Consider the following 26,741-nt stretch of genomic DNA (forward strand, 5'->3'; position numbering starts at 1 on the left):
CAAACATTTTCAATTAAAAAATTGCCCTGCCATTTGTCAGTTGCTGCTTCCCTTGTTTCACATTCCTTATTCCATTTCCTACTTTCTATGCTCTGCTTTCCATTTCTCTTTCTCTGGTGCTATCAATTGCTTATCAATCACAATCACAATCATGAGACAAAGTCGTCTTTTTCCCGCATTCATATCTGTCCCAACACAGCTTACATCCAGTTATTTTCAAACTGTGGAGCAACCTGTTTTTCTGTTTTCTGTTTTTTTTTCGTTGCACAGCTTTTAAATAATTTTTATATATATTTTCTCAATTAGAAATTATGTCTTATGCTCTCAAAAGAAATGGCAATAGAAATCATAGTAATTTTTAGCTCAATCAATTTTGATGAATCCAGAATGTTCACACACTTTCAACCTTTAAAGCACGTCCATCCAAATTAGCCAGTTAATGTAGGACACACAATTTAGGGACCCAAGTTGCCGTTCTCCCGCAGGCGTTCCATCAACAACGACTGTCAAACTGTATTCGATTGGCCGCCTGCCATTGATTTTGGATTTTGGCCTTTATGAATCGCCTGCAGGCGTTTTGGAAGCCATTGAAAGGCCAAAATGCCGCTGCAAATTCAATTGTTCTTGTCCAACGTCTCGCAAATAGCAGGCCAAAGTTTGTTGATGTGGCTGCTGCTGCTGCTGCTGTTGCCGTTGAAACTTGCAAGGCCCGAACGCTTCGTTCACATAAATGCACCTTGGAGGCCCTCTTTTGACCCGGGACTCGGGACTCAGCACTCGGGGGGTTTGAAAATGTTGGACAAACATTCTGTGGGGGCCCGACTTGACTGCTTGCTAATGGATTTTAAATGAGCCCCATAAATAGCAGCAAACTCGTTCTGGCACACGGCGAAAAATTGCATTTGCCACGCCTGCAAACAGCAATAAAAGGAGTTCTACTTTCGGTATTCTACGTTCTCCTTTTATTTAACCACTTGCCTGTTGTCATTTATTGTTGTTCTGTTTGGTGTCTGCTTTAACCCGGTTTCGTGCCTTTTTGGTTTGTTTTTGATGGCTTGTTTGTACCCTGTAATTATGAGTTAATTTGAGCTTTCTTGGAATTAAATTAAGGATATTATCAAGAAAAAATTTAAAAACTAAGTTTATTAAAAACTTTTTTTAAATCATTTCTATGAAAACTTTTAATTTTTTTTTATTATCACTTGAAAATGATTGTTTTCTGCCATCCTTTCTTAAATCTGATGAAATTTAATAAAAACTCATAATAAGTACCTTGAAGTCAGTAAGAACTGCTTCAAATTTGTATTTTTTTTGGTACAGAAAAGACTATAAATATTTGTTACGCTGACGACGCTGGGAAAGAATCACATACACATGGCATATATTTATAGGAGACATTTATACGTATAAACATATATGAGTTGTTCTTGTTGTCTGCTTTTGCGGCCACAAATCCGGCGTGTATAAAAATGACTGCAATTTATGTTTTCCTATGAATATATTTGTGGCAAGCTCGGCTCTACTCCACTTTGCCTTCTCCCAACCACCCACTGAATATATATATATGTACGTATTTTTTTTTGCTGCCTTTTATTGCTAGTTTGTTACTTTATTTGATTGCATAAATTTTATGCAGATTCCGTAACATGTCATTGCTAGTGATTTTTATTAAATGCAGCGCGCGTTGACAAGTAGATTGCGCATACGTCGCGTTGTCCCGAAAATTTAATATCCGCCTCAAATGTGATATGATGTTTTTGGGGTGCTAGGAGGGGGGCTAAAGTTGCCACCTAATATGACAAGTTGATGCTCCGGTCATTCTGCAGCAGATTTCTGTTGTTGCGGTCCAATAACTAACAATCAAGTGGCTTGTGTGCGGGATTTTTGGGGAGTACTTTTGGGGTGGCAGACACTTTATGTGGCTGTCGTATCATCTGCTTGGCTTTTCGGTCACGTTGATCATGCGACAAGAACACATGTTCCCATAACGCAGTTGCCAAACTTTAATTACAAAAGAAATGGCCAAAATGAAGGATGAGAATTGGAAAACAAAATTGTCGGTTTCTGCCTTGGAAATTATTCGGCTTACCTCTGACCAAGTTTTCGAGGTAAGGAAATTTATTTGCTTTAAATGAAGTGCAAGGTTATTAAGTTGTCTTGTGAATTTATTTCGGGTTTCTTTATTTAATGAAAAAGCTTAATATCTTTAATAGCTTAATATAGATTTAAAAAACCAACCTAATCAAAGATATTTTTAGTGAAAAAAACTTTGTACTAATAATTTTTTATAAATATTTAGTAAAGAAATGATATTTCTTATTCTTTAAATAGATAAAATATGTGACTGTCAAGCAAGGTTAATTTCCTGAGATTAAAACTATACAAGTTAATGCTGCAGAATTTTTTAAAAATATATGTATGTATATAAGGACCTTTTTGGTGAAAAAGTAATTATTTAATATTTTTCAATAAAAATAGGCGTAGTCTTTAAAAAGTAATTAAATTGTGTATTTTTTTATTGTTGCTTTAAATTTTGTAAAAAGCATTGGGTAAAAAAGATACCTCTGATTATAAATGATTTTAATTAAATAGCTTAACGATATTTTTCACAGTGTAAGCCCAAAGCCCAACTACTCACAGTTGACATTCAACGAGACGCTGGTCTCCAGCATATGACCCTCGGGCATGGCACGGTTCCAGACAACGCATTTGTACTTGGCGCCATCGTCCGCCCGTCGGGGAACAATCTGCAGGGTGGCGTTGGTATAGTGGTTCTTCGATCCGCCCTTCAGCGCATACGACTGCAGCGGTACGGTGCTGCCCTCGCGGTACCAGCTGGAAAAAACACATACAAAAATGATAGCCACGATTTAGTGCCAAAAAATAGAAGGAAAAGGGAAATGGCAACCATGTGCCCGAGAAGGATTATTAATGAAGGCAACCGCCCGTAAAGTGATTTACTTTACCGCACAAAACGAACAGGATAATATAGCAAAATGATTCGACTCGAAAGCAAAAGAAGAAAATATATTAGGAATATTAAGCCAAAAGCTAAACCATATCCTCCATGAATCAAAGTAAAATCTTAAAGGATCTTACTTAAGAATCTCAACTTTATGCAAGCCAAAAGAAAATTAATTTAAATATAAAGCATAATATAAGACAAATGATTTTTGACTTCTTTAAAACTGAAATTGAACGAAAATCCCTTACGTTATCATGGGATCCGGTGAACCACCAATGCTGCTGCAGGTCAATTCCAGTGGTTTTTCCTCGGTGGCCACTGCCAAATTTCCGGGAGTGACCATTGGAGGATGAGGTGCCGTCAGCACCGTCAAGTTGTAGAACTCCTGATGCACATCCGCGCCCGTTCCCTTCGCCTTGATTCGACACTCAAAGCGTCCATTATCCCGATTATACGAAGTGTTCTTGATTTGCAGATCATAAATTCCACGACTCGGCCGAAAGTCCAGTCTAAAAGTAAACAAAATCAAAGAGAAAATCAGCATTGAGTTTTGAATAAAGACTGGAAGCAATTTATTTGGTAATGTTGACTGGGGCGAAAACTTTTACTTTATGTAAATTAACTGCGCGCATTTTATGTTGATTTACAGCAGCTGCACACACACATTTTAATATTTATTTATTTTTTTTCTTTATTTGTGTATCTTTATATAAATTTCAGTAGAGAGGTACATATATTTACGTATTCGTATTATTGTGAACTAAATGCTCTGGTGGTCAGGTAGGGTAATTATTATCAAGCAAAGACTAGCCATTGAACATTTTAAAAAATCCTTTACTGTAAGCAAATTTAACCCTCTGCTTTGGAGACTCTGGAGACTTAAAGCCAAGAAACTGGAAAACCAATGCTCCTAAAAAGTTGATTTTATATTTAACCACCATAATGTCCAAATCTCTCAAGTAAAATCCTGTTTAAATACTTCCCAAAAAAAAGTGTTCCCATACCAAGCAGAGCATACCGCAGTCCGTGCTCTTGAGATCCTGGGAAACAAATTTCGCCTCACTTGTTTTCGTTAAGTAGCTGCATCTCCATTCCCCCGTCATTTTTCTCCACTCACTTCAGCTTGTTGTTCATTTTCATTTTCGTTCGCCTTCTGTTTTCCATGTTTTCACTACTCAATGTGTGTGTGTGTGCTTGCCGTTGGGTTTTCCCTCGATTTCATTTTGGTGGGGCTTAAAAGCCATGTTCCAACGAGCTCGGCGCGAAATAAAATGAAAAATGCTCATGGCAAATTAAGCGTCGAACTCATTTTTGTAAATTTATTAGCCCAATTCTTGTGCCGGACTCTAGTGCCCGGGGGTCTTTTCTTGGACATTACATTTTTATTAATTTAACATGGCTGGTGCTACCTTGAAGATGGGATAAGGGATAAGGGGGCGAGTGTCGGATTGACTTGCCAAAACCAAATGGAAAAACTCAATCAAGCGTAATAGCTACCAAAACTTTTGAATATCTCCGCGGCACATTTCATTTCATTTCCAAAAAGCTGAGGGTATGTAAACTTGACAGACAAAAAAAAACATATTCCTCTTGAAGCTTTCAAAGCTAAATATTTTAAACACTATTTCGATGCACAGGTTGAAATAAACTATTTAAAGATGAAATAGACAAAATAATTAAATAAAAGAAATGCAACTATAGTTTAATTGTATTTCATGTTTATCCTTAAATTCAATAGTTTGGTTTGGTAAAAAATATTTAAACTGTTTTGGTGGTAAAATAAAACTTAGTTTACTTAATATTTCCAATATATTTTTATACCATAAAATATTTTCTGTAGAATTTTTTCCAACCGTCGTAGTCTCATTTTCTTTTTGCCTATAAATGCGTTGCCTTGGCTTTTGTGCTTAAGTTTTAATTTCCTATGGTGAAATTTTCCTCCCACGAAAGCAGGGCGTGTGATGCAGCGAAGGCGTGCCAGAAATCAAGCACTCGACATTATTAAAGTGCATCTTATAAACTTCTTCAGCGGCAGTGAAACAAAATACAATTTTTTTTGGGAGCTCCAAAAATATAATTATTAAAATTCTCAATTTTGATAATGTTTCAAGGGAAATGTGCATGTGTGTGTTAAAAGAAAAAAAAAGGAAAAAGGGAAATGGAGAAGAAATGGTTGCATTTTTTAGATCAGGCTGAGATTTCACTTGGTTATTTTTTCCCTTTTTCCTGCAGCTTTTGCCTTTGCATTTCCGGCAGCGACTTTTACGAGGCAACGGGCTGTCTTGAAAGGATGCTCAAGAGCGGCTGGAAAACTGCGAGGGAAATGGATGGAAAATGGGGTTGGGAAATATAGGAGTTGTGTGTATGTGAAGCACATAATTGCCTCTGCCGGGAGGCCTCTGATGTCCTTGCAGCAGCCTCGAAAAGAAGGAATTTCTAATGTGTACGTAAGTGCTGTACTTCTGCCTCCTCCGCAGCATCCCATACCCATCCTTCCTCCGGTTATTATGTTGCATCGTCGCAGACTTATGCAAAACAGTCGCTGAATTGTTATGCAAATTGTTGCCAATTACATGGCAATGCCTCCTTTTCCCTCACTGAGCACAACAAGGCCCACCCACATGCACGAACCTCTTCACGGAAAGTATTGAACAATTACACTTACCTACATGTCTATGGCGATTGGCAAAAGAAAATAGTAATTTTGTTGATTAAATTTCAATCGATTACCTATTCAACAAGAAATGGTTCAAGCTAAAATCGTGTTGTTTATTTTGTTTAGTAATATGGTGGGAAATGAAGTTAAGGAAATAAATGGTTGGCTTAGCAAAACTGGAATTTGAAATGCAATTTAAAGGAAATATTATTAATGAGAAAATTTAAATCATACAAATTCAGAAAACTGTTTTCAAAATGTTTTAATATAATTGAATCTTAAATTTGTATTATTCAGGAATGTTTAAAAACAAATGGCTTAAGCGTAAATCCTGCAATTAAAATAGTTACTATTTTTTTTTAAGTTGAAAAAGCTTTGAGGTCTTTGCAATTTAAAGGAATAGATTTTTGTATTGCCTGCATATGATATCCTTGATTAAAAGTGGTGCTCAAAACAAAGTGATAGTGGTATTAAATTCTTAAATACTGCATTATGCTAGAAATTTCGTCAATTTTCCTTGCAGCATAGTGTGGCCTCTTTTGACGGACAAAAGACAACGGCAAACTCGGCTGGCCAGCTCAGCTCAGCTCGCAAACTTTTCCTTACTATCAATCGAGTGAGATGAGGCGTAAGATAGAGAGGAAGTTGGGGAAAATTGTGGGGAAAACCTGAGGCAAGCCACTTGGCTTGTTAACGGTAACTAAAGCTCACTTTATAGTTGGTCATGGGCGGCAAAGGGGGTGTGGGCTGATTATGTTATTATCGGTTTAGTATCGAAGTCTTATGGCTCGTTTTCTTCGTTACCCGTCTCATGTCTCATGTAATTCAATTTGCCAGGACATCCTTCGCCGCCTTGGCTCCCCTTTATCTCCTTTTTTCTCCAACAGTTTCGCATGCCAAGGAGTCGTCTCCTGAAAGTAATAAACTTTTTTTCCACGCTTTCTTTCAATGAGAATGTTGGAGCACTTGGAAAAATTGATTTCTGGATTTGCGGAACTTGCGAGTATTTGGTAAATATATTTTAGAATTCCCTTTAGTTTTACTTATATCTTCGGAGTTTCAGAAATTTAAAGTAAACTGTTTCAAATTAAAAAAACTCTAGATTTGAGAAATCTCTATTACCAGAAAAGATTTCAGAATATTTTTTTTCAAACCCTATGTCTTCAAATCTTTAACAAACTTTTTAGCCAAAAAAAAATCATCTTCAGTTTTCAGACTAAAACTTAATTTTATTAGTAATTTGATTAAAAGTTTTGAGTACACTACTTTAGATAATGTTCTTTTCAATTTAAAAGAAAACTGAGGTTTATATGTAGGAAAAAGCCTCACAACTGTTGAAAATATATATATTCTAGTTAGTCTTAAAAAATAAAATTAAATTATAAATGTCTTATTTCAAAGAGACATTTTTCCTTTAAGTGCAACAAGAAAAGGAAGCTGAAGGGGAGCCGATGAGGGCAAAAAATGTAAACGCGCCAAATTTGACGCGTGGCAAGGACGATGGGGTGCCACGCCCCTCAATCGTCCCTTTACGCCCCCTCAACGATGTGCGTTATGTGCGGATAATTGACTTTTAAAATGTGTGTGCGATATCGCAGCAACAGCAACAGAAACAGAAACAAAAAGACGAGGGGCCAGAGGAGAAGGGGTCGTGACGTATAATTAAACGGCATATTGTCACGCATCCCTGAAACTGAGAAGAGGGAGAGAGTGAAGGAGAAAGTGAAAGTGAAAGTATCGCCAGGCGAAAGAGACAGAGAAAGGGAAGAACGAAGGACCTTATTGTGCTGTGACCATTTTGCTTTCTGTTTGTTTTTGTTTGGACTTAAACTCTTATACTATCTTCCTTGGAAAATAAATAAGGTGAGTATTAATAGCTGTATTATTAGTTTTAAGACTATAGTCTGAGTCTATAACTAGTAATGGACAACGGAAAATAATCCCAAGTTTCAGTAACAACTTAATAACTTTCTAAGCTGAAAGGCAAAGGCAAGACATTATAAATTAAAGAGAATTCAAAGTTTTTTAACGTTTTTTGTTTAATTATCTCCTGTTTGACACAACCTACTTTTGGAACCACTAAACTGATACATATCTTAATCCCTTGAAAGCACTATAACCTCCGAAATTTGTCATCTTTTTAACAAGTCCCAACCAAAAAAAAGGGGGATAAATAAATGCAAACAGGCCAACAAATCAGCGAACAACTGAATTCACTCCTCCGGCGAAGCGTTCATCAAGTTATTCACACAATCTCCGTCAACTGACGGACTTTATGCCCCCCTCTCGAAACCACAGGCACTCCCCTTTGCACCCCCTTTTGCACCCCCTTTGGAGCCCCTGTCCATTCAAAACTGGTCCCAACTGGCAGTGCCAGTGACTTATTTATGCAAATGGCCATAACAAATGAGGCGCATACACTCGACGCTCCAGGGGGGGCTATGAAAGGGGCGCAGAGGCGATGGTTTTCAGGGGGAGGGGGAACGTGTGTTTATGGGGGGCACAATGGGTGAGGCGACATTCTAACCGCACAGTGGAAACGATTAATTTGGTGCCCAGTTCAGAGCCGAAACTCAAACGCTGTCCAAAGGATATCAAAAGGGATGCCCGAGGGTTGGAATATTCGATGGGCAGGGGTGTGGCCAAAAGGGGGGCGAGAGATGGGTGCAATGCATGTCTCAATTCTGCAACATGGCAGCTCATCAGTGGCTGCCAGGGGGGATTACTGTACAGTGGGACGGCCTCATTATTGAAACATGTTGCTTACATTTGTTATGCAAAGACGACATTCAAGCTAAATGCGACTGGGTGGCTGGTGTGGAAATGGAGAGGGCACACACATCTGTAGGCATCAAGCTTATTGGCCCATATCCCGTCCTTGCATGAACAACATTTTTTTGGGCACTAGCTTCTGTTCGGTAATTAAAAGATTAATTTATAATATATATAGTATAATTTACTTTACAAAAAACAGTGAGCTTGAATTTTTAAAAAACACTTACCAAACATTAACTAAATTGACAGTAATTTGAAATTATTCTCTAAAACAAACTAATATCTGAATGTATGAATGTAGTAATGAAGCTAAAATGTTTTGAAATGATTTTAAATGATAGAAAATTAAAAAGAAAATTTTGAGATCTTTTTTAAAAACCAAATATATTTGAATTACATATTTTTTCAACGTGTAGGACCATGCTAAGAGGGGGGTAAATGGGTGCGCCTGTGTGCCTTTCAAATTCAATGCAATCTTCTGACATCCCGAAACAGGCAAGGGGGTGGAGAAATGCGGGGAGAAATGTCAGTGTGGCCCTGCCAGCTAAACTATTTACCTTATGTGATGTTTGTTGTCGCCTTGGCTACACTTTTCCCCGCCCCCCTTCGCCAACTGAATACTACTTCATACCATAACGTACAAGTGTGTGTGAGCGTTGGCTCTTTAACGTTAACGGTAAATGTGTGCAAATGACAGCGATATGACAGGTCAAGGCAGTCAGGCGGACTCACACACACACACTTGCACCAAAAAAGATACACATTCTGGCGGTGCACTGGGGAAAAAATCGTTTATAAGATCAAGAAAGCTTGTTGAATTTAAATCTTGTTGCTTTATTCTCAAATTTCTTATTTCTCTATGCGAGGCTTTTAAAACAGCATGATTATTTTTCAAAGACAAACTATTTAAAAAAAGTAAAAATTGTATTTAAATATCGGTTATTATGCGAGCTCTGTTTTCTTTGTGTATCTTTATTTTATAACAATCTTTTTAATGAGCATCTTAATAAGTCCCAAATATTTAATATTTGACTAAGGACATTTTTATTTGATTGGAAACGATACTCTTTATTTAACAGTGTACAATGAAACAGTTTCTGTAGTAGCAGCGATCGGGCAAGAGCAGGACTCAAACTCACACATATTATCCTTGGGAAAGGTTTTAGTGTCATTGTCACCAGGTGTTGATAAGGGCAACGTAAAAAAATAACCCCACTCTAACGTAAAATTTATGACGGATATTTCTGTCAGACAATTTTTTAATTTAAAGTTGGTTGTTATATGGCTTCTACTTGATAAGGGTTTATTTAGTATCCCTTTCCATAAAAAAATATTTTTTAAAAGAAAGTGGTTTTAAAAAATAAAGTTTTGGTACATCGACATCTAAAGCTCAGGTTGTCTTATAACTGAAATGAACTTTTTTAAATGTTTATAAAATGAAAAGTCTTTAATATAATTAAATATTTTCTTACGGTATTCATTATTTAATTTGTATTTCAACAAACCGATTTTCTATAAACTTTACCATCTATTAACAACATAACTAAATTTAAATTAATTTTTATAAAACAAGTTATTAATTGATTTATATAACTTTCAGAAAGATGGTAATGTGGGAATGTTTTATTAGTAGTAGTATTTTTTAAAGCTTTAATTTTTCTGAAACTTTCTGTTAATATCAAATCCATATTTTAAGATACTTCCGGCTACCATCACGCATTATTGCCTGTGACTTTTCACATTTTTCCGTGTGCCCATCAAGAATCTGGATCAAAGTCAGTTACAGGACAAATGTGCCCTGAATTGTGTGTTGAGAATGTCAAAAGAAAGTGTCTATGGGCCATATTCCCATTGCACTCCGTGGGCATAATCCTGTTGAGTGGCTAAGTGAGATTGCATTTGTTTTGTTCTCGTTTTGCAGGGGTTATTTGTTTGTCCGTTTGTTTGTTTGTTTGTTTGTTTGCATTTTCTTGTGGCTTCCATGTTTATTCATGGCACATAAGCTGAAAAAACAGAGAAAGACACGCTTAAAAGCCGCAATGACTCTTCACATTGACATTCCCGTGCGAACGGGATGGCAAAAGATATAGCCATATATAGCAATGCATCATCATCATCATCGTGTCCAGAATTCAGAATTCAGAATCCCCACAAGCAGCTGCCATCTGCTGTCCAGCTTCGCATATTTCTCCACTGTCACTGATTTCTCAATAGATTTCACAGAGCAATGTGCATAAATCATAACTCGGTTGAGGATGTTCCTCCTTGACTTTTGGGTTTGGGGAAAGTGGGCGGAGGCAAGAGGCGTGGCGAGTTAAGCAAAAGTCAAACCACTGAAATGTGGGTGGGGATTTGTCCAGAGGGGCTGTGGATTTTTTCGGGGGATCCGAAACTGCAGCTGTGCTTGCGGCTTCGTTTGGCATTTTTGAGATATGTATGTGCTTGTATGCATTTTTTTATGGTCAGTAGTCAACCGAAAGGAGCGCGCTATTTCTCCAACAGAGCTATCAAAACTTTGCTCTATAAAAAGATTTTTTCTTGAATGTTGAAAAATAAAAATATTGTTGAAAGACCCGAACTAAAGATCGTGGATCTTACTTTGAAAAGCACATTAAACAATAAGTTATACTTGTAGTGTTACGATGCCAAATAAATCAAATAAAATCTGTTGCCATTTTGAAATTGTATTTTATTGAAATACATTAAAGGGAACAACTTTGTTGTACAAATTATTTTTAACATTAGGTCAGAAGCAAAGAACACTTTAAAAATTTCAAACTCTCTAATGTCTGTTGCTAATGTAAATATTTAAAATCAGTACATTTTTTTTAAGATTTAATACTACCCTTAGTTTTTGTTTATACAATTTTATACCATTGTATTTTCGCTGTGTGCACTGTCAGTTTTTATTTGCCTGGCAGCAGGAGAAATGCAATAACAACACCACAAGCGAAGGCAGTAAAAATTTTCTGCTGCGTTGTCGCCGCAGTCAAAATGAGTGTTTCAGTTTCGGTCAGTCATGGCTCTTTCCTTTTTGAGTCTCAACCCAAGACGACGAAAATTCCCAGCGTTACTTTAACTTTGGGCGACAAGACTAGGCGTAAATTGCAGCGAAGAATTTATGAGTCTCTCGCGTTGGTCTCCTCCACTTTCTCCCCAATAGAAGCTCTCCCCCTTTTCTCCCCATTTCTCCTTAGCCTTGAACTCCCGTTAATATTCTGCTTATTTACGACCCTGGAGAGAGTGTGAGAAACATGCTGCTCAAACACATCTTTTGTGCGTATGTTGGGACACTTTGCATTACTTTGCATAATTTGTGGGGCTATTTTAGGGGTATATCAGTTGTAGAGTAAGGCTTGTAACATAAGTGGGTATCGTTTTTATGTTTATTAAGTTTCTTTAAAGATTTCTACTAGCATTTTTTGTAAATGTAACTTTTTAAGATTTAATATAGGAAAAAAACTAAAAAAAAAAATACGTTTTTTAAAATTAGCCAGACATTTGTTTGTAGATGTAGATTTAACACAAGACAATAAATAAACATAATAAATTATTATTAATTAATTAACTTTTGGTTTTTTAATTTAATATAAATGTTGAAATTGTTGAATAAATTTTTGGAAAAATATTTGTGTAGTGTAGTTTCTTAATGTTTAATATAAAAAAAAATGCATTCTATTTATTAAATATAAATATAAAATAATTTTAAAATATTTCTGTTTCTTATTTTTTAATGATTGAATTTTTTATGAGTTAAAGAAACAATTATTACTATTTTCAAAACGTTATTAATACCTAGAGTGTTCCGAAATCGTGGCTTCTTTTTTTCTCAGCCATGTTCCCTTGTTTTATGCACTTTCCCATATTTCTTTCTTTTTATCTCCCCCTTCTTTTCACTTTCTTTGCTCACATTTTATTTTGCATATTTTGCTTTTTGCTGCAGCAATTTTTGGCTTTTGTCTGTCTGTCAGTCCGATGTTTTGTTACCCGCTTTATATGCATAAATATGATGTTGATTTTTATGATTTCTATAATGTTTCATTATGCTGCGTTTTACGACACAAGCGGGAGTGTGTGCCCCCCTCTTTCGAGTACACACATGTCTGGTTCATATATAGTAGACACACGGCTATATTCCCGAGTATATCTCGCTTCGTTTCTGCCTTAATTTATGGGCCTTTTGTTTACAGTTGTGTGTGTGCGTGTATATTGTTTGAACAATTCGCCTATCTGGTCTCCCGGTTCTGCTATTTTGCTCCACAGTGTAATACACTCGCCTCGCTTGCTCGCTCGCTCTCCCCGCATTTCACATTTTATGTGCGCTCAAAAGCCAATTTCGTAGAGATTTGGCCGGGTCCAAAAACTTGCGGACCCATTATAAGCGCATAATCTTTTCCTAACACACACATATTCGCATTCACCAGCACAACAGGGCCAAAAATGAAATGGCTAAGCTTTCCTAAGTCAACTCCGCTCCCACTGCCCAATGTTGTTAGATAATTTTTGACTTTGGCAAACCAGAAAAATACTTAGCCACACACACACACACCCTCTCCAGTTGCCATGGAAACCCTCGAAATTCTACCCATTGTGTTGGGCAAATTTTAAAGCTCGCTACTAGGCACAGCCTTAGATGACAGTTAAAGAAGTTCCCTGGCTAATGGCCAAACATTGAGACGACTCTGAGAAAAAATATGTGCAAAATCGGTGTCTAGAAGTCAAGATGACTTAAAATTGCTTAGATTTATTATTATTTTTAGAAACTAAAATTGAGAAATTGAGAAATTCAAGTTTGAAAGTGGCTTATAAGACACTCCTTATGGTTTTAAGACTTTTTAGCCTAAACTAATAGATAAATGAAATAATTTTAATAAATAGCTTTCTATTGAATCCAACATTTAATTTTTCATTTTTAATTAAAAATAAAAATTATTTAATAGTCGGGTTTCATATGTTAATAATACTAAGACTAACCATGTTTTGTTTACCAGTATACTGTGACTAATTTTTTGTTTTATTTTTAGAAATAAAAATGTTATTTTTTTTAAATATTTACAGATATTTATCGTTTTTCAGTAAATATGTCTGCTTCAGTATTTTCTTCCTGTGAACTCGCACCAATACCTAATTTTCTTAGACCGATTTTTTGTTCGCCTCATGCTTTTTATTAGCAACGCCTTACAAATGAGTTTTAGCCAACTGACAAGGCCACCCGGGAGGCAGTTATATTTTGGAAAGGGGGCGTGGCAAGTTGGAGAGCAGAGACCCCACGCCGGTCGTTCGGTTCTATTGCCTGCTTTATGACAGTTTCATAGACTTTTTATGTTTATGCCGGAGCGTTTAGTGAGCGCAGCTGTTGCGTCCGCCTGGCAAGGCCAACTGCCACTTTGAGTTGAGCCTCCCGTTCACCGCCCCTTCCCGGAGACAACCACTTTTCATTTTTTTTTTTTTTTTTTTGGGAAGCACAGTGAAGGGTGCAATGTTCAGCCCTAATTCAATTACTCAAACTAAAGTATAATAAAGTGCAAAAGCGTCCTATGTTCATTATTCACTTGTTTTCCAAATCTTGATAGAGCTAAATTTAAAAACACTTAGTTTTTATTTAAATTAAAAGTCTTAAATACAAGCTTTGGAAATTTTTCTCGATTTCGGCGAGGCGATTCCTTGCAAATTAGATAGGTTTTCGTGTATATGTATAAGTTAAACTTCTCTAGTTTACGCTAACGCTGCCTGCTTTAATTCTAAATTCTGATAAATGTTCCATGCAACTTCTTGGATATGGTGTCCACTGTCTCTGCATGCTGGCTTTCCATCATTTTGTGTTGTAATGTAGCCTAGCTTAAGTAAACAGTATTTCCTAAAGACTCTACATTTTTTCTATATTTTTCACCACACGGCTGTCCAACTCGAAGACGTCCCACTGTACCTGCGAGGTGGTGCTATATTTATATTTGCGTTTCTTATCTCCACGTAATTAAGGCAATGGCCACAGGACCCAGCTGCGAGCGGAATCCTTGGAGGCCGTTCGTTCTAATCATCATCGCCGTAGTCATCATTGACAAGCGCTGTCATCCCGGTGAAGCCCCTTAACCCTTGGCAGCCAGCCGTACCCCGCTCAACCCCCGTTTCGAGTTTTGGGGGGCCGTCACGAAACTATGTATATTTTGTTTTCTGTTTCTTGCGGCCTCGCGGGACCAATAATGTCCTTGGGGTTGGAATGGGGGTTACTGGGCAACAGCTGCTGCTGCCGGAAAAGCCCTACCCAAATTTTCCGTCCACCACATCCCTACTCATTGTTTTATTTTCAGACAGCTCATCGAGAGAGGGGGGAAACTTCTCGGGCACACCTGCTCACCTAGGAATCCTGATTGGTAACAGGTTACGGGTTAACAGCTAACAGATTTCTCCTGTTGATTTTTGCCCGTTGAATTTTTAATTACTGCGCCACGCGAAGAGTGAAATTATGTTTCGACTTGAGATGTCTGAGAAAGTTGAGCGTCTGGTTACACTTTCATTAAAGTTTAATTTTTATTCGCCAGCGGAGAAGTGCTCAAATTGCTATAATCACAAAAGACGCCTGAATTTATTATTGATGGCCTTTTTGGCCAGCGGAAGTTTAAACTGATTTGATTTGGGTTTTTGCGGTAGCCATTTTATTTGATTCGACCTAAAATAGTTTGTATCAACACCTTCTTTTTTAAATCATTTAAGCTTTTACAAGTATTTCAAGTTATGTAAACTATTCAGCATATCTTTTGTATCTTAAGCGAATAAATTACATTTTTATTTGCGATTTTTTCATGTATTTCAATAAGAAATTCGTAAATGAATTTTGGAAAATTTATTTTGGTTTGCTTATATTGAAAGGGTGTTTGTTTTTTATTTCAAGAACACACTTTTGCACACATTTATTTGTTTATTTTAAAAGTTTTTTCTCAGAAATACGGAATTGACTGTAATTAGTTAAAAATACATTTTTTTTCGTTAAAATTAAATTGCAAGTATTTCTTTTGCATCTTTAAGTTTGCCAGAAACACAGTGAGCAAGATTTTCTGCAGTATATATATCACAGCAAACTGTGTAATTTGTAACTTGTAGTCTTCTGATAGCACAAAATCCGTTCCGAGCTTCGGTGCTTTAGATTTTAATGAGCACCCGGACTGCAACTCTATATAGATGTTGATGCCCGATATTCGCACTTAATGAGCTTCACCCCTCATAAAGTTTGGCCATAAACTATGCTTGCTAGGTGGACTTAAAGTTGCCGGGACATTAAAATGCCGGAACCCATGCTGCCTTGGGTCAGCCCCATTAAACTGGCAGGAGCACAGAGGACACACATCCTTAAGCCAATTTTCGATAAGCTTTGCGCCAAGGAACCCTCTTCATTGTCTGTCAATGCACGAGGCATGAGTAAAAAATATTTCTACATTAAAGGTGACAGCGACAGACGTTGCCACTGACTCCTCATTTTCGGAGGTCCTGAATCCTGAGTTCTCAGTTCTGAGTCCTGAGTCCTGAGCCCTGGAACCCTGGTGCCTGTGACAGCGCCAGCAGGAAACAAACAAACAACGCAGCAATGCAAACACCGGGCAGATGGGATCCATGGTTGGGTTTTTCGGAGGCTTTCGGGGTTTTCGGGGGGAATTCCAGGACACTGCGTGTGTTTATTTTGTCGTAAATTGATTTTAACGGCGAATGACAAACAGCAGAAGCAGCAGCACCGCCAGAGTGATGGCAACAAACTGGAGGCACGAACGCCATTTTGCGGCATTTAAAAATGTATTTAACCATTTTAAGATTGCTTCAGCTGTTAAAAACGGGCAGACTTCAAAGTCACATTTTTAAAAACAGCAATCAAAAAATTGAGTTCGATCAGAATATACATTTTTCCCTTTAAAAACACGCTTGTAAATTGCAAAATGGATCTTGAAATTGCTTAATACTTTAATTTAACTTGAGATTATTAAATTTCCAAGAAAAACTAAAAGTATTAATAGTTCCTTAAAATTCATCTTTAAAATACTTTAGTAAATATATTTATAGCAATTTAAGACAATAACCATAAATTTACGTTCATATGCACTGTTTAACACTCCTCTCTATTTTTTAAATATATAAGATCAAAAAATTTCTCTAAAGTTGCTTTTAACTTGTTGAAAAAATGGTGCAAGAAAACACGGAGTCGAGTCGCCGCATATTCATTTTCTGATTAGAAAAATTATTACATAAAATTTATGTTAGTTGACAAGTTTATGGGCTTGTGAGGGAGCAAAGGAAGCTGGCTGGGAAGATGGAGACAAGACATGGCAAAGGATGTTAATGGCTTCCCTTCTGGGTTGTCGCTCACCATCTAAACTGTATTATGGCAGCCACAAAACAACCTTAATAAATGTCGACACAAATGCGGGGGGAAAGGCGGAGGAAAGCAAAGGGAAAGTGTCGTCGTCGTCGACGTCGTCGTTGTCGTCTACCTGGCAACATGTTAAGCAGGTGTTTCCAAATCACTTACGTCGAAACATCGCCGAAACAACAGCGCCAGAGACAGGACTTTCCAAGGATGCTGGCTCCTGTTTCGGATTGTGCCTCCGGTAAAATTGTCGACGACTTGGCAACAATAACAGCGAGCAAATAATAAACAACAAATTTAGCAAGATCAACTTTTCCCACTGCCTTTTCCCACGCCATCACTCAAATGCATTACGCGGCGTATACGTAATGTGCAGCACAAGTCTGCTGAGTTTACTACATATTCCGGCAGTTGTCACATTAATTGCAGTTAATTCGTGTTCAGAAATCAATTTTATTTTAGCAACTTGTGTAATGATATATTGCTAAAATACCACATTTTATTGCATATCATACATTTTTCAATTACTAACTATGTTTTCTATTATTCCGCTTTGATTCCTACTTATACTTCTATTTATTACTAAAAATGTGTTTAGCTTGATACTTGACTCTCACTATTCCCATTAATATGTTAAAAAGTTCAGAAAATCAAATTCCGGTTTTATTGCAGACTAAAAAAACATCACTATTGAGCAAATTTAACTTTTAACAGATTTTTATGACTGACTATTTCGTCAAATGCTTTGCAAAATGTAATAAATATATTAGCATATTTGCACTGGGATTTGTTGATCATAATACGTATTCCAAACATTTGGAAATTTGTTTTAGAATACAAAACTGAATAAATTAGCTTTTTTTATGAATTTAAATTATATATAAATGAAAGTATTGCAAGACATTTGTATTTAATTTTTGTATCCTAGCACCTTGATATCATATAAGACCCTAATTTTTTAACTGCCAATCAAATTCCATAACATCTGCGTATTTAAATTAAATAAGTCGCACTTGAGAGTCTTTAAGCTTGAGCCAGGCGAAGTGTAAGCTAGCAAATGACAACAATGCTGGCAATAAAAAGAAACCATTTAAACTGAATTATTCATAAAGTTTGGCGACTCAGACGGAAGGGCGGTACGGACCAACTGCTTCCTGTGTGTCATGGCCATGGCTCCTGCGTTTTTCGCCACTCCCCCCTCAACATTTCTGCGGTTATTGCGGCGAAGAATGGCGGCCGGAAGTACACGTTGACAAGTCGCACTTCGTACGGCGGACAACTTCCGGCGGCCGCTCTCTCTTGTTTCGTTTTTCGTTTTTCTCGTTTCGGTTTGCCCCGCAGCTTTATGAACTTCACATGACCGGCGGGTGGTCGGACACCTTCTGCTCCGCCCCCCATTTTCCACGATTTCCCCCTGTTTGCCGCAGTTTTCCTTGCCCTTTTCCCCTTCCCACAGAACATTTCCCTTGGCCAACCGCCCACCGCATGTGCGTATTTGCATGGAGCAGCGGCGAGTTCAAGACCGTTTGTTGTGAGTCTTGTTTTTGCTGGGCAAGTGTGTGTGTACACTGGACAAAATGTTTACTTAAATAAATTCTTAGTGCCCTTAAGCATTTCTTGATTTCAAAAGCCAGCTTAAATTTGAAATTTAAAATAAAACAATTCAGTAAATAAGAACAGAAATTACTTTTATATATAAACTTTTATTATTCTCTACAATAAAAGAAGACAAATATATAAAATTGCTAGTCTCTTGAAAAAAAAAATATCTTAAAAACTCTTTTGATTTTAATATAAATTGTCTTGACTATAATATAAACTTTTTGAGCAGTGCACGACCCTGTGTGGTTATGTATATGTTTGCTGGCTTAAGCTAACTTTAAATTACGCTTAGCGACTGAAATTAATTTACGCAACGCCACCAGCACCAAAACAACAGAACATTGCCGGCAAATGTGCAAATGTGTTGAGCGTGGAGGAGGAGCCCAAAACCGCTCCTGGATGTCCAGGGGCGTGGCTGGAAGGGGGGCTAAAGGGGACTAAGCCTCTTTTGGGGTTTGTGCTGTGCATTCCATTGGGCAAATCTGCACAATCTGTGTTCTAGGTCGTAAAGTCATTTAATGCGCCGCGCAAAGTGGAAATCATTAAATGCGCTCGTTGAAAGGGGCATTTGATATATCGAAATCGAGTTGCTAGGTTGGTTGGTTGGTTGGCTGGTTGGTTGGAGTTGTGTCAGCTTCCGGGCAGCTCTTGACGGCTCAAAAACCACATTTGGCTTCCAGATTAATTGTGGATTGTTTTGTGATTGATTTATAGCCGATTGTAAAGGGTTTGGGAGGCTTAAAGCTTGTTGTAAAAAGTGTAATGCATTTGTTTAAGTTCAAGGAGAAAAAAAAAAAACAATTTTAAGTTCAAATATAAAAAAAATATATATTACCAAAAATTTTTAGACAAAATTAATTGATTTAAAGCCGTTTACAAAGTGTATGGGTGGCTTAAAGGTTGCTGTAGATAGTACATTGTATTTAATTTGGAGCAAACACTTAGTTTTATATGCAAAATGTTACTTCAGGTTTAAATATTTAAGTGTGTCTATATAAAAATATTTAAATATTAGACAAAATACGTAATACGTAGTTTAAAAACATATATTTTACCTGTCAGTGCTTTATCATTTTCATAAATAACCGTTTAAGCCAAAAAAATGATGCATTGCATTGAAATTTTATTATCATATTTAAACCATTTTCTTTTAATTGAGACATGTGTATCAACGTTTACTGAAAACTCATTGATTTTCCCTTCTTTTTTGGCCACTTGACTATTTGACCAGCTAATTTCCAATAAGTTTTAAGAATCAATCAAATTTTGAAACTGCCCTGCTCCATCACGTAGGGACAAAACAGGGATTGATGGATGGATTGAATTGGAATTGGTTCGATTCGATTCGATACTCAATACTCTGGCCATTGGCCGACACAAAGCTCTCTTATCATTTTGAGGCTCCCCCGCCCGAAAATTGTCGTTTTGATGACCTTAACAACCTCGTATTTTATTTGCGCCGCTGCCTGTTTGTTGAATGATATTGGAATTTTGCGTGGTACCCTCCCGCCCATTGTTGTTTAAGTGCCGCAAACATTTTTCTGCTGGAGCGTGCAAAACAATCAAAAAATTTGCTTTTCACTGAACAGATAGCAAAATACACAGCACAGAAAATATAAAAATAAAAGCGGCAAACGTGAAGAATGAAAACAAAAAAAAACCGAAGCATCCGGAACATCAGTAGGAGGCATTTTTCAATTGTGTTAAAAGAAATTTAATATGAAACTCATGCTGGGTATCGATTTTTAATTTTGATTTGATACAGCCCAATGGAGTCTTTGTTGTGGTAGCAAAAATTTGGAAACTCCCATGGGAAAAAAGGAAACGAAATCTTGCTTTTTAAAATTGTTGATTTAACTTGATAAATTAATTAAGCAAAACTTTATTAAACAACTTGTATTCCTATTACTGGCAATTACACGATATTAAAATAAACAGACATATAATTAATTTTAGTCGCTTTAACAATAAAAAATACTCAAAAACCTATCACAAAAATGGATGTATTTGAATTTTATAAATTAAAATAATTCACTAAGCTTTAATTGCTTAATTCAAAAACTTATATAATACTAAGTTAACTGGGTAACGTGGTATTAAAATAAAGTCTCACTTAATTTTATTTAGCCATCTTTATCAATCTTAAATTTACTTAAATGTTATAATTAATGAGAATTTTTTAAGCTTAAATAGCTAAGTTCAAAAACCTGTTTATTATTGGAAAATTAAACGATATTAAAATAAAATACTATATCATTTATTTTAGCCATGCTAAGCAATCGTAAATTTTTCAAAAACCTATCACAACTTGGATTTATCTATATGTTTATGTTAATGTACACTCTCTGTAGAGTATCTACAATATTCGTTGCCATTTATTTTTTTTTTGCGCTTATAAATGTGGGCTGCGACTCAGCTGACACATTTCGCATTTTGGGTGATGGATGTGCGGCAATAATTTCTGCTATTTATGCAAACGTAGCTTGTTGTTGCCAATAGATGGTCCCAGGCTCTACGGTTTTCCCGGGATGTTTGCCTTTTCATGCGGGTCAACGTTTAACCTTTACCTTGCCGACAGACATACATCAAAATACGCAGATCAAATGCTGACTTTCAGGGGTCTGGAAACGGCAACACGTGTGTTGTATCCAACCCGATGCGACATCTATCGCAGATATGGAAATATATATATATATATTTTATTCGAATGTGGAGCTCTCCACTTATGCAAATTGAAATGCAAATAAGCCTTGCCGACTGTATAGGCGTTTTATGTTCAAATCTCCTCGAAAGTCGGTTGCCTTTTGTGTTTCGTATTTGTGTATTTTGTATTTTGTTATGGCACGCTTTATTGAATTCGTTTAAAAAACAATTTATCTTTTTGGCTGCTGCTGCTGCTGTTCTGGGGAAACTTCTGGGCCAGCTAAAAGGCTTTTTCTTTTATGTTTCCCAGCTCGGCAGCGAAAACGTTGGAAAAATCGGCCAGAGTTGCAGCGCCCTTTGTCTAGCATCCCAATTAGCCCTTTGTTTCGATGTCAATGCAAAACAGGCAAACCCTTCTTTTGCACTATTTTTTCACTCATTCATACTGGAGTGCAAACTGTGAGCATACGAAATTGTAAGGATTTTTTCTCCTGTCGGTCACGCCTTTTAAGGATCACAATTGCCTTTTGTGCACCGCCTCCTGTCAATGACTAAATGTATGGCTGTACAGCAAAAAACAAGAAAGAAATCTGATGGCCTTTTAACAACTAGAAGTTGAGTTGAAAAACAGAGAATTTCCCTTTACTTGTGAGTGTGTTTATGCACTAATGGGCAGTTCGGAAGGATTTCTTTGTGGAGTGGTGCCTTAACTGAGGGATATCACTTTAAACTTGCTAATAAATATGTCTTGAAGTATTTATAAGGCAGCGTTTTTAAACTCAAGAAGTTAAAATTGTTGGTTTCTTCAAAATATTAAAATAAACGTTTTTTGGAATCGAAGAGGCGAGTTCTTTTTTATAGAGAACAAAATACAGATTTACATGGTTTTTTGCATTAGACTTTTGCTAGCCATGATTTAAATTTTTTTGCATTCTTCGAAATCTGAATCTTATCAGTTTAGCCACACATATTTTTTTTATACATTTCAGATATATATGTATGTGCGCCTCTTCATTTTGCGCACCATTAGTCTGAAATCCCAGGGCCACATAAATCAAGCAAATTGTTTAACGCGCGATTAGCAAAATTGTGTTATAATAATTCTTATTTTATTTTCGGCTGTTCTGTTCTGTTCGGTGCCGTTCCATTTTGCTGCCTACACGTTTTTGGCATTTGCATGTTTCCTGTGGCTGCTGCTACTTAGCGGAAACATGCAGTACATGTATCTGCTGGATCATTTATTTATTATGCTTGTCGTCTGGTGGTCTCTGCCGCCTCATTGTTTCACAACCCCACCCACTGCCACGCCCACTGCCTGCGCCTCCCTTAACCTTGCGATGGGCTCTTTTGTCTGGCATGTATTTTGAATGGCCTGTTGAAATTTTCCAAGCGATTTGCAGCATACGCCGCATTGAAAATGCTTTCCTCACTCTTCTTTCTCCTTGTATTATTATTATTTTTGTTGTGTTCTTTGCCGCCTTCTGTTGTTGTTTATTCACGCTCAAAATGCTGTGGAAAATGATTATTACGATTAATAAATAAATATGCTGGCACTTCTCAGAGCAGTATTCAACACATTTTATTCAAACAGCTTGAAAAGTTTGTGGCACCCTCTCTACGGTTTCCCTTTTTGCCTTTTAATTTCATAGGAAATTGTATAACGTATACGTATAAAATGAAGTTGCGTATACGCAATGTGTTACCAATACTTGAGAACACTGGCTTAAAATAGCGGCATTAAATATATTTTTATTTATTATATACCTGACAAAAGAAAATTGTAGATCATAAGTGTTTAAAAATAAGTTGCATTTATGCAATATATTGGTTACATTTAAGTGCAGTGGTTTTAAAAAGTGGAATTAGTGGACAGACTATTGAATATATTAATACGGAGTTTATTTATAGATTTATTTGGCATAAGAATCAAACATTTTAGTATATATTATTGTCTTGAAAACAAAGTTTAGCACTTTACTTTTCCCTAACTGCCACAATTATTTATAGATTATTCGAGTTCCTCCTAAGCAAAGTTGCTAACTTTAGTTATCATCTCTGAACTCTGGTTTCCCGTCATTGTATAGCAATAATTTTGCCAACCAGCCTAGAATCAGGGGCCAACAGCTGCGCCAGATGGTTCAGAAAAGTAGGAAAAGGGATGCCATCAGCTTGTTTGTAATGAATTATCGCCAGCCAGATGAACATTTAATGATGTACAATGGCATCGATGACGTTGTCGCAGGCAATTTTAATAAATTTAACAGTCGAACGCTGGATACTTGGGTGCCGGCGCATCCTTCATCTTTTATCGCGAGGGAAAACAATCCGGCCCTTGCCGGCAATTAAATAAATGTCCTTAACCCGTGACGTCATTGACAGCCATCAGCCATCAGCTATCAGAGTGAAATTTATGAGTCCGGGCAAGGGGCAGGCTGTGATTTATCGGCCCATTGCACAAGCACAAACTTACCGATAATTCGAGTTGAGCTGCACATCGCCAATGGCCACGTTCTCGAACAATGTGGGGCAGCAGGTCCATCGCGCCCAGTAGAAGGTGAAGTCGGACGAGTCGTAATGCTCGGTGAAGCGGCACTTGAGCACCAGATCGACGCCCTCACGCGTGTCCAGCGAATCGTCCCCGGAGATCAGGCCAATCAAGAGCCAAAGGTGACCTGCAGTGACACAGAATGACACACAAACTCGATTACACCAGTGAAAATTACACATAAGATATTGCCTTAGAAATAAAACCAATCCTCTTAATCAAAATAATGGATTAAAAATCAATTTTGTATAGCAAGAAAACTGTAAAATGTTGAGAACCACTTGTAAAGCATATGTTTTGGTTGGAGTTTCTAATGAACATTATTAGGAATATTATTAAATGCGCATTTAGAAAGAATTTTGCCTAAAATCTAAATCTGAGTCAGGTTAAATAATTAAATGGTTCACCGGTGGAATCTCTCAGCTTATTCTACGTACATCCGAAATTTGTTTCCGGATAATTGGCAGCGGCAATTCAATTACCTTGTGCAAATTCCAGCCCGCGTACATTTAATTAAGAGAAGACCCGTCGAAATTCTATACAAATTCATATATAAACATTGATGTATCCTCGTTGCTAAACGGATTTGTTAATTTTTTTTACTACTATACGAAAAATCAATACCATCCGAGTGGAGCAGCACGCAAAAATAAAGAATCAACAATGCAAAAAGAAGGCAACAAAAAAGTGGCATTGTAGAAGCTCGTCGAAATTGTAAATCTATACCACAAAAATGAATAATTCACATGCCACGCCAACCATAATACAATGGCCATCCAATAACTGCATCCAAATTGGTTTGCGTTCCAGAAAAGAATTTCCACACGAATTGGGGAATTATTGGCCCATAAAGTTGGCTAGAAATTCTATATTTTATTTATTTGGTATTGAAAATTTTTGAAGAGTTTGTTTTACTGAAATACTTTCGACATTTTAACTACTTTTTTTTGAAAATAGTCAATGTAAATCTATTAAATTAGAAAGCTTTGCCAATGATAGTGGCTTAAAGGCTTTATAAAAAATAAAAAAGGTACAACTAGTTTTTAACAAGATATTTTGTGGATTTTTTATTGATTTATATTTATATTCGCTTCCACTTCATTAAGCTCTATAATTCTATAGTTTTTATCTTTGCCCAAACTTTTAGAGAGCTAAATTAACCGGAAACAATCGAAATAAAATTTATTGCTTGTATGTAGTACCAACATCCGAAGACTTTAAATTTAAGTTTACCATTGGAATTTCCGAGTTTTTTTATCAGCTTAAAAGTATTCGCCATAACTGCTGGTGAAATATTTTCAAAATAAGTTTTCCGGAAACAATACCAATCAAATTTCGCTGGCTGCAATTCCTTGTTCATTACTTTTTTATATTTTTGGTGTTTTAGGGGAAGTGAAACTTTGAAGCTCCTGTGGTCGCTTTACAGTTTCAGCAGCACTGGTCAAATAAAACTAAGCACGCAGTTTAGTTGGGTATTTCTCCCTTTTCCCTTTTTTTTTTTTTTGAGTGTGTATTCAGCTAAATGGAGCAAATGGTCGAGTGGCCGCCATTGGGTCGAGTGTTGGGTGGAAAATGGGGGTGAAAATGCTGGGACTGGGCGGTTGTTTGCACATGCAGCGCTTAGTTTTAATTTGTCTGCCTGAATTTTTAGTTTTTTGTGTGTTCCCGCTTTTTATATTCTCCGCTTTCCTTCTTTTTCCACTCCGCTCAATTTTCATGTATTTTGTTCGTAGCAAATATGTTTTTTTGTGCAATCTGCCCATCTCCATAGATGTATGTTTGTGCAAAATGTTCACCCTCCATTGTTACGCTCGGTTTTTTATAAAGCTATATTTTAAAAGAAGCAAAAGCTTTATTGTGTTGCGATTTTTGGTATATAAAACGCATAGTACAAAATACAAACAACTCAATGCACTGCGGCTGCATTTTCGATTGCTTCCATCGCTCAAATGTCTGCTACGTTTTTATTTTTTGCCAGCTGCTGTTTCATCTTCTTCCGATTTTTCTTTTTTCAGTTCGATCATGTAGAAACTTTGGCTCTCACTAGCTTACCGATATTGTAATTAACAGTTGGCCAAATAAAAAAATCAAAATATTTACAAAAACTATGCTGCAGGCATTTATTTGCTTTAAATTGGTATTTTTCAGAAAATACCTTTTTGATATGTTTGCTAAAGCTTTATTTATAATTGAGATTTATTTGAATTTCATTAAAGGCTCTTCAACTTCTTTTAAAAGAAGAATAAAAATATGGATATAAATGATATTTTGCTGTAATATAAAATGATTATAGAAAAGCCATTAATTTCCAAATATATATTTATATAAAATAAAATATATAAATAAAACTATTTATTATACTAATGAGAGACAAACATTATTTATGTTAAGGGATTTCAAAGAACCATTAGACCATGTAAAGTGATATTTTTCCAGATTATTGGCGCACAGTTACGCATAATTTCTAATCAGTTAAATTTACAAACCGGTATCAAATCAGGGAAAACTCCCAATTCGATCATCACCGGTAATTTGAAAATTCAGCAAAATCAACAGAAAATCGAGGAGTGAGCGGAAAAGCTGACTGGGAATCATGTTTAACATTTGCTTTGGCTACCGATTTACATATTTCCATGCAAATAATTATGAATGAGCGTTGAGCTTAACCCTCGGGGGCCTGCAATTGCCATGACCACGCCCCCCGGCCGCCCCCATTGTGTATACGGAAACATGAAATGCATATGCATATAGATTTCATTTGCTTTATATAAGTTGATTTCGAAAGTGGTAGCGAGGGAGTGGTGGGGAAAATTACCATGAGCAAGTCGAAAGAAAAATACAGTTTTTTGGCCAGAGCTCGAGGAAAAACTCACTAAAAAACGTGTTGAGGTTTTCCTTTCGTCTTCTTTTTTTTGGCCTTAAGGCAGCCATGTATTTTGCAATTATTAAAACAAGCTTTTGCAATCTGATGGATTTTAAAATGTAAATTAACTTTGTTGGCATACGAAAGTTTTCACTCGCAGTACGAAAACTTATTCCGGCCCATATGTGAGTGTGTATTTTGTAATAATTAGCCATCATTAGAGTTTCGGTAAAGTTTCCATCGTCGTCTCACTTTTCCGACTGGCTTTATGAATTTTTCAATTGTTCGCCGGAGAACTGAGGACTGAAAACTTTATCTCCACTCAGTTCAGATGAGTTCAGC

The 26,741-nt window shown here is 36.6% G+C and overlaps 1 protein-coding gene across 3 annotated transcripts in view; it reads right to left on the reverse strand.

The window, feature by feature from the left end:
• The window catches only part of LOC128263067 (hemicentin-1), a 112,592-nt gene that overhangs the window by 34,924 nt on the left and 50,927 nt on the right, over positions 1–26,741 (reverse strand). For all 3 annotated transcript variants that reach the window (XM_052997740.1, XM_052997739.1, XM_052997741.1), the window contains exons 3-5: positions 23,462–23,663; positions 3,214–3,474; positions 2,639–2,835 (exon numbers count right to left, since the gene is read on the reverse strand). In XM_052997740.1, coding sequence (XP_052853700.1) covers positions 2,639–2,835; positions 3,214–3,474; positions 23,462–23,663 — 660 coding nt within the window. The remainder of the gene's footprint in view (positions 1–2,638; positions 2,836–3,213; positions 3,475–23,461; positions 23,664–26,741) is intronic.

This window comes from Drosophila gunungcola, unplaced genomic scaffold (assembly GCF_025200985.1).
Source record: "Drosophila gunungcola strain Sukarami unplaced genomic scaffold, Dgunungcola_SK_2 000001F, whole genome shotgun sequence".
Classification (NCBI taxonomy): Eukaryota; Metazoa; Arthropoda; class Insecta; order Diptera; family Drosophilidae; genus Drosophila; species Drosophila gunungcola.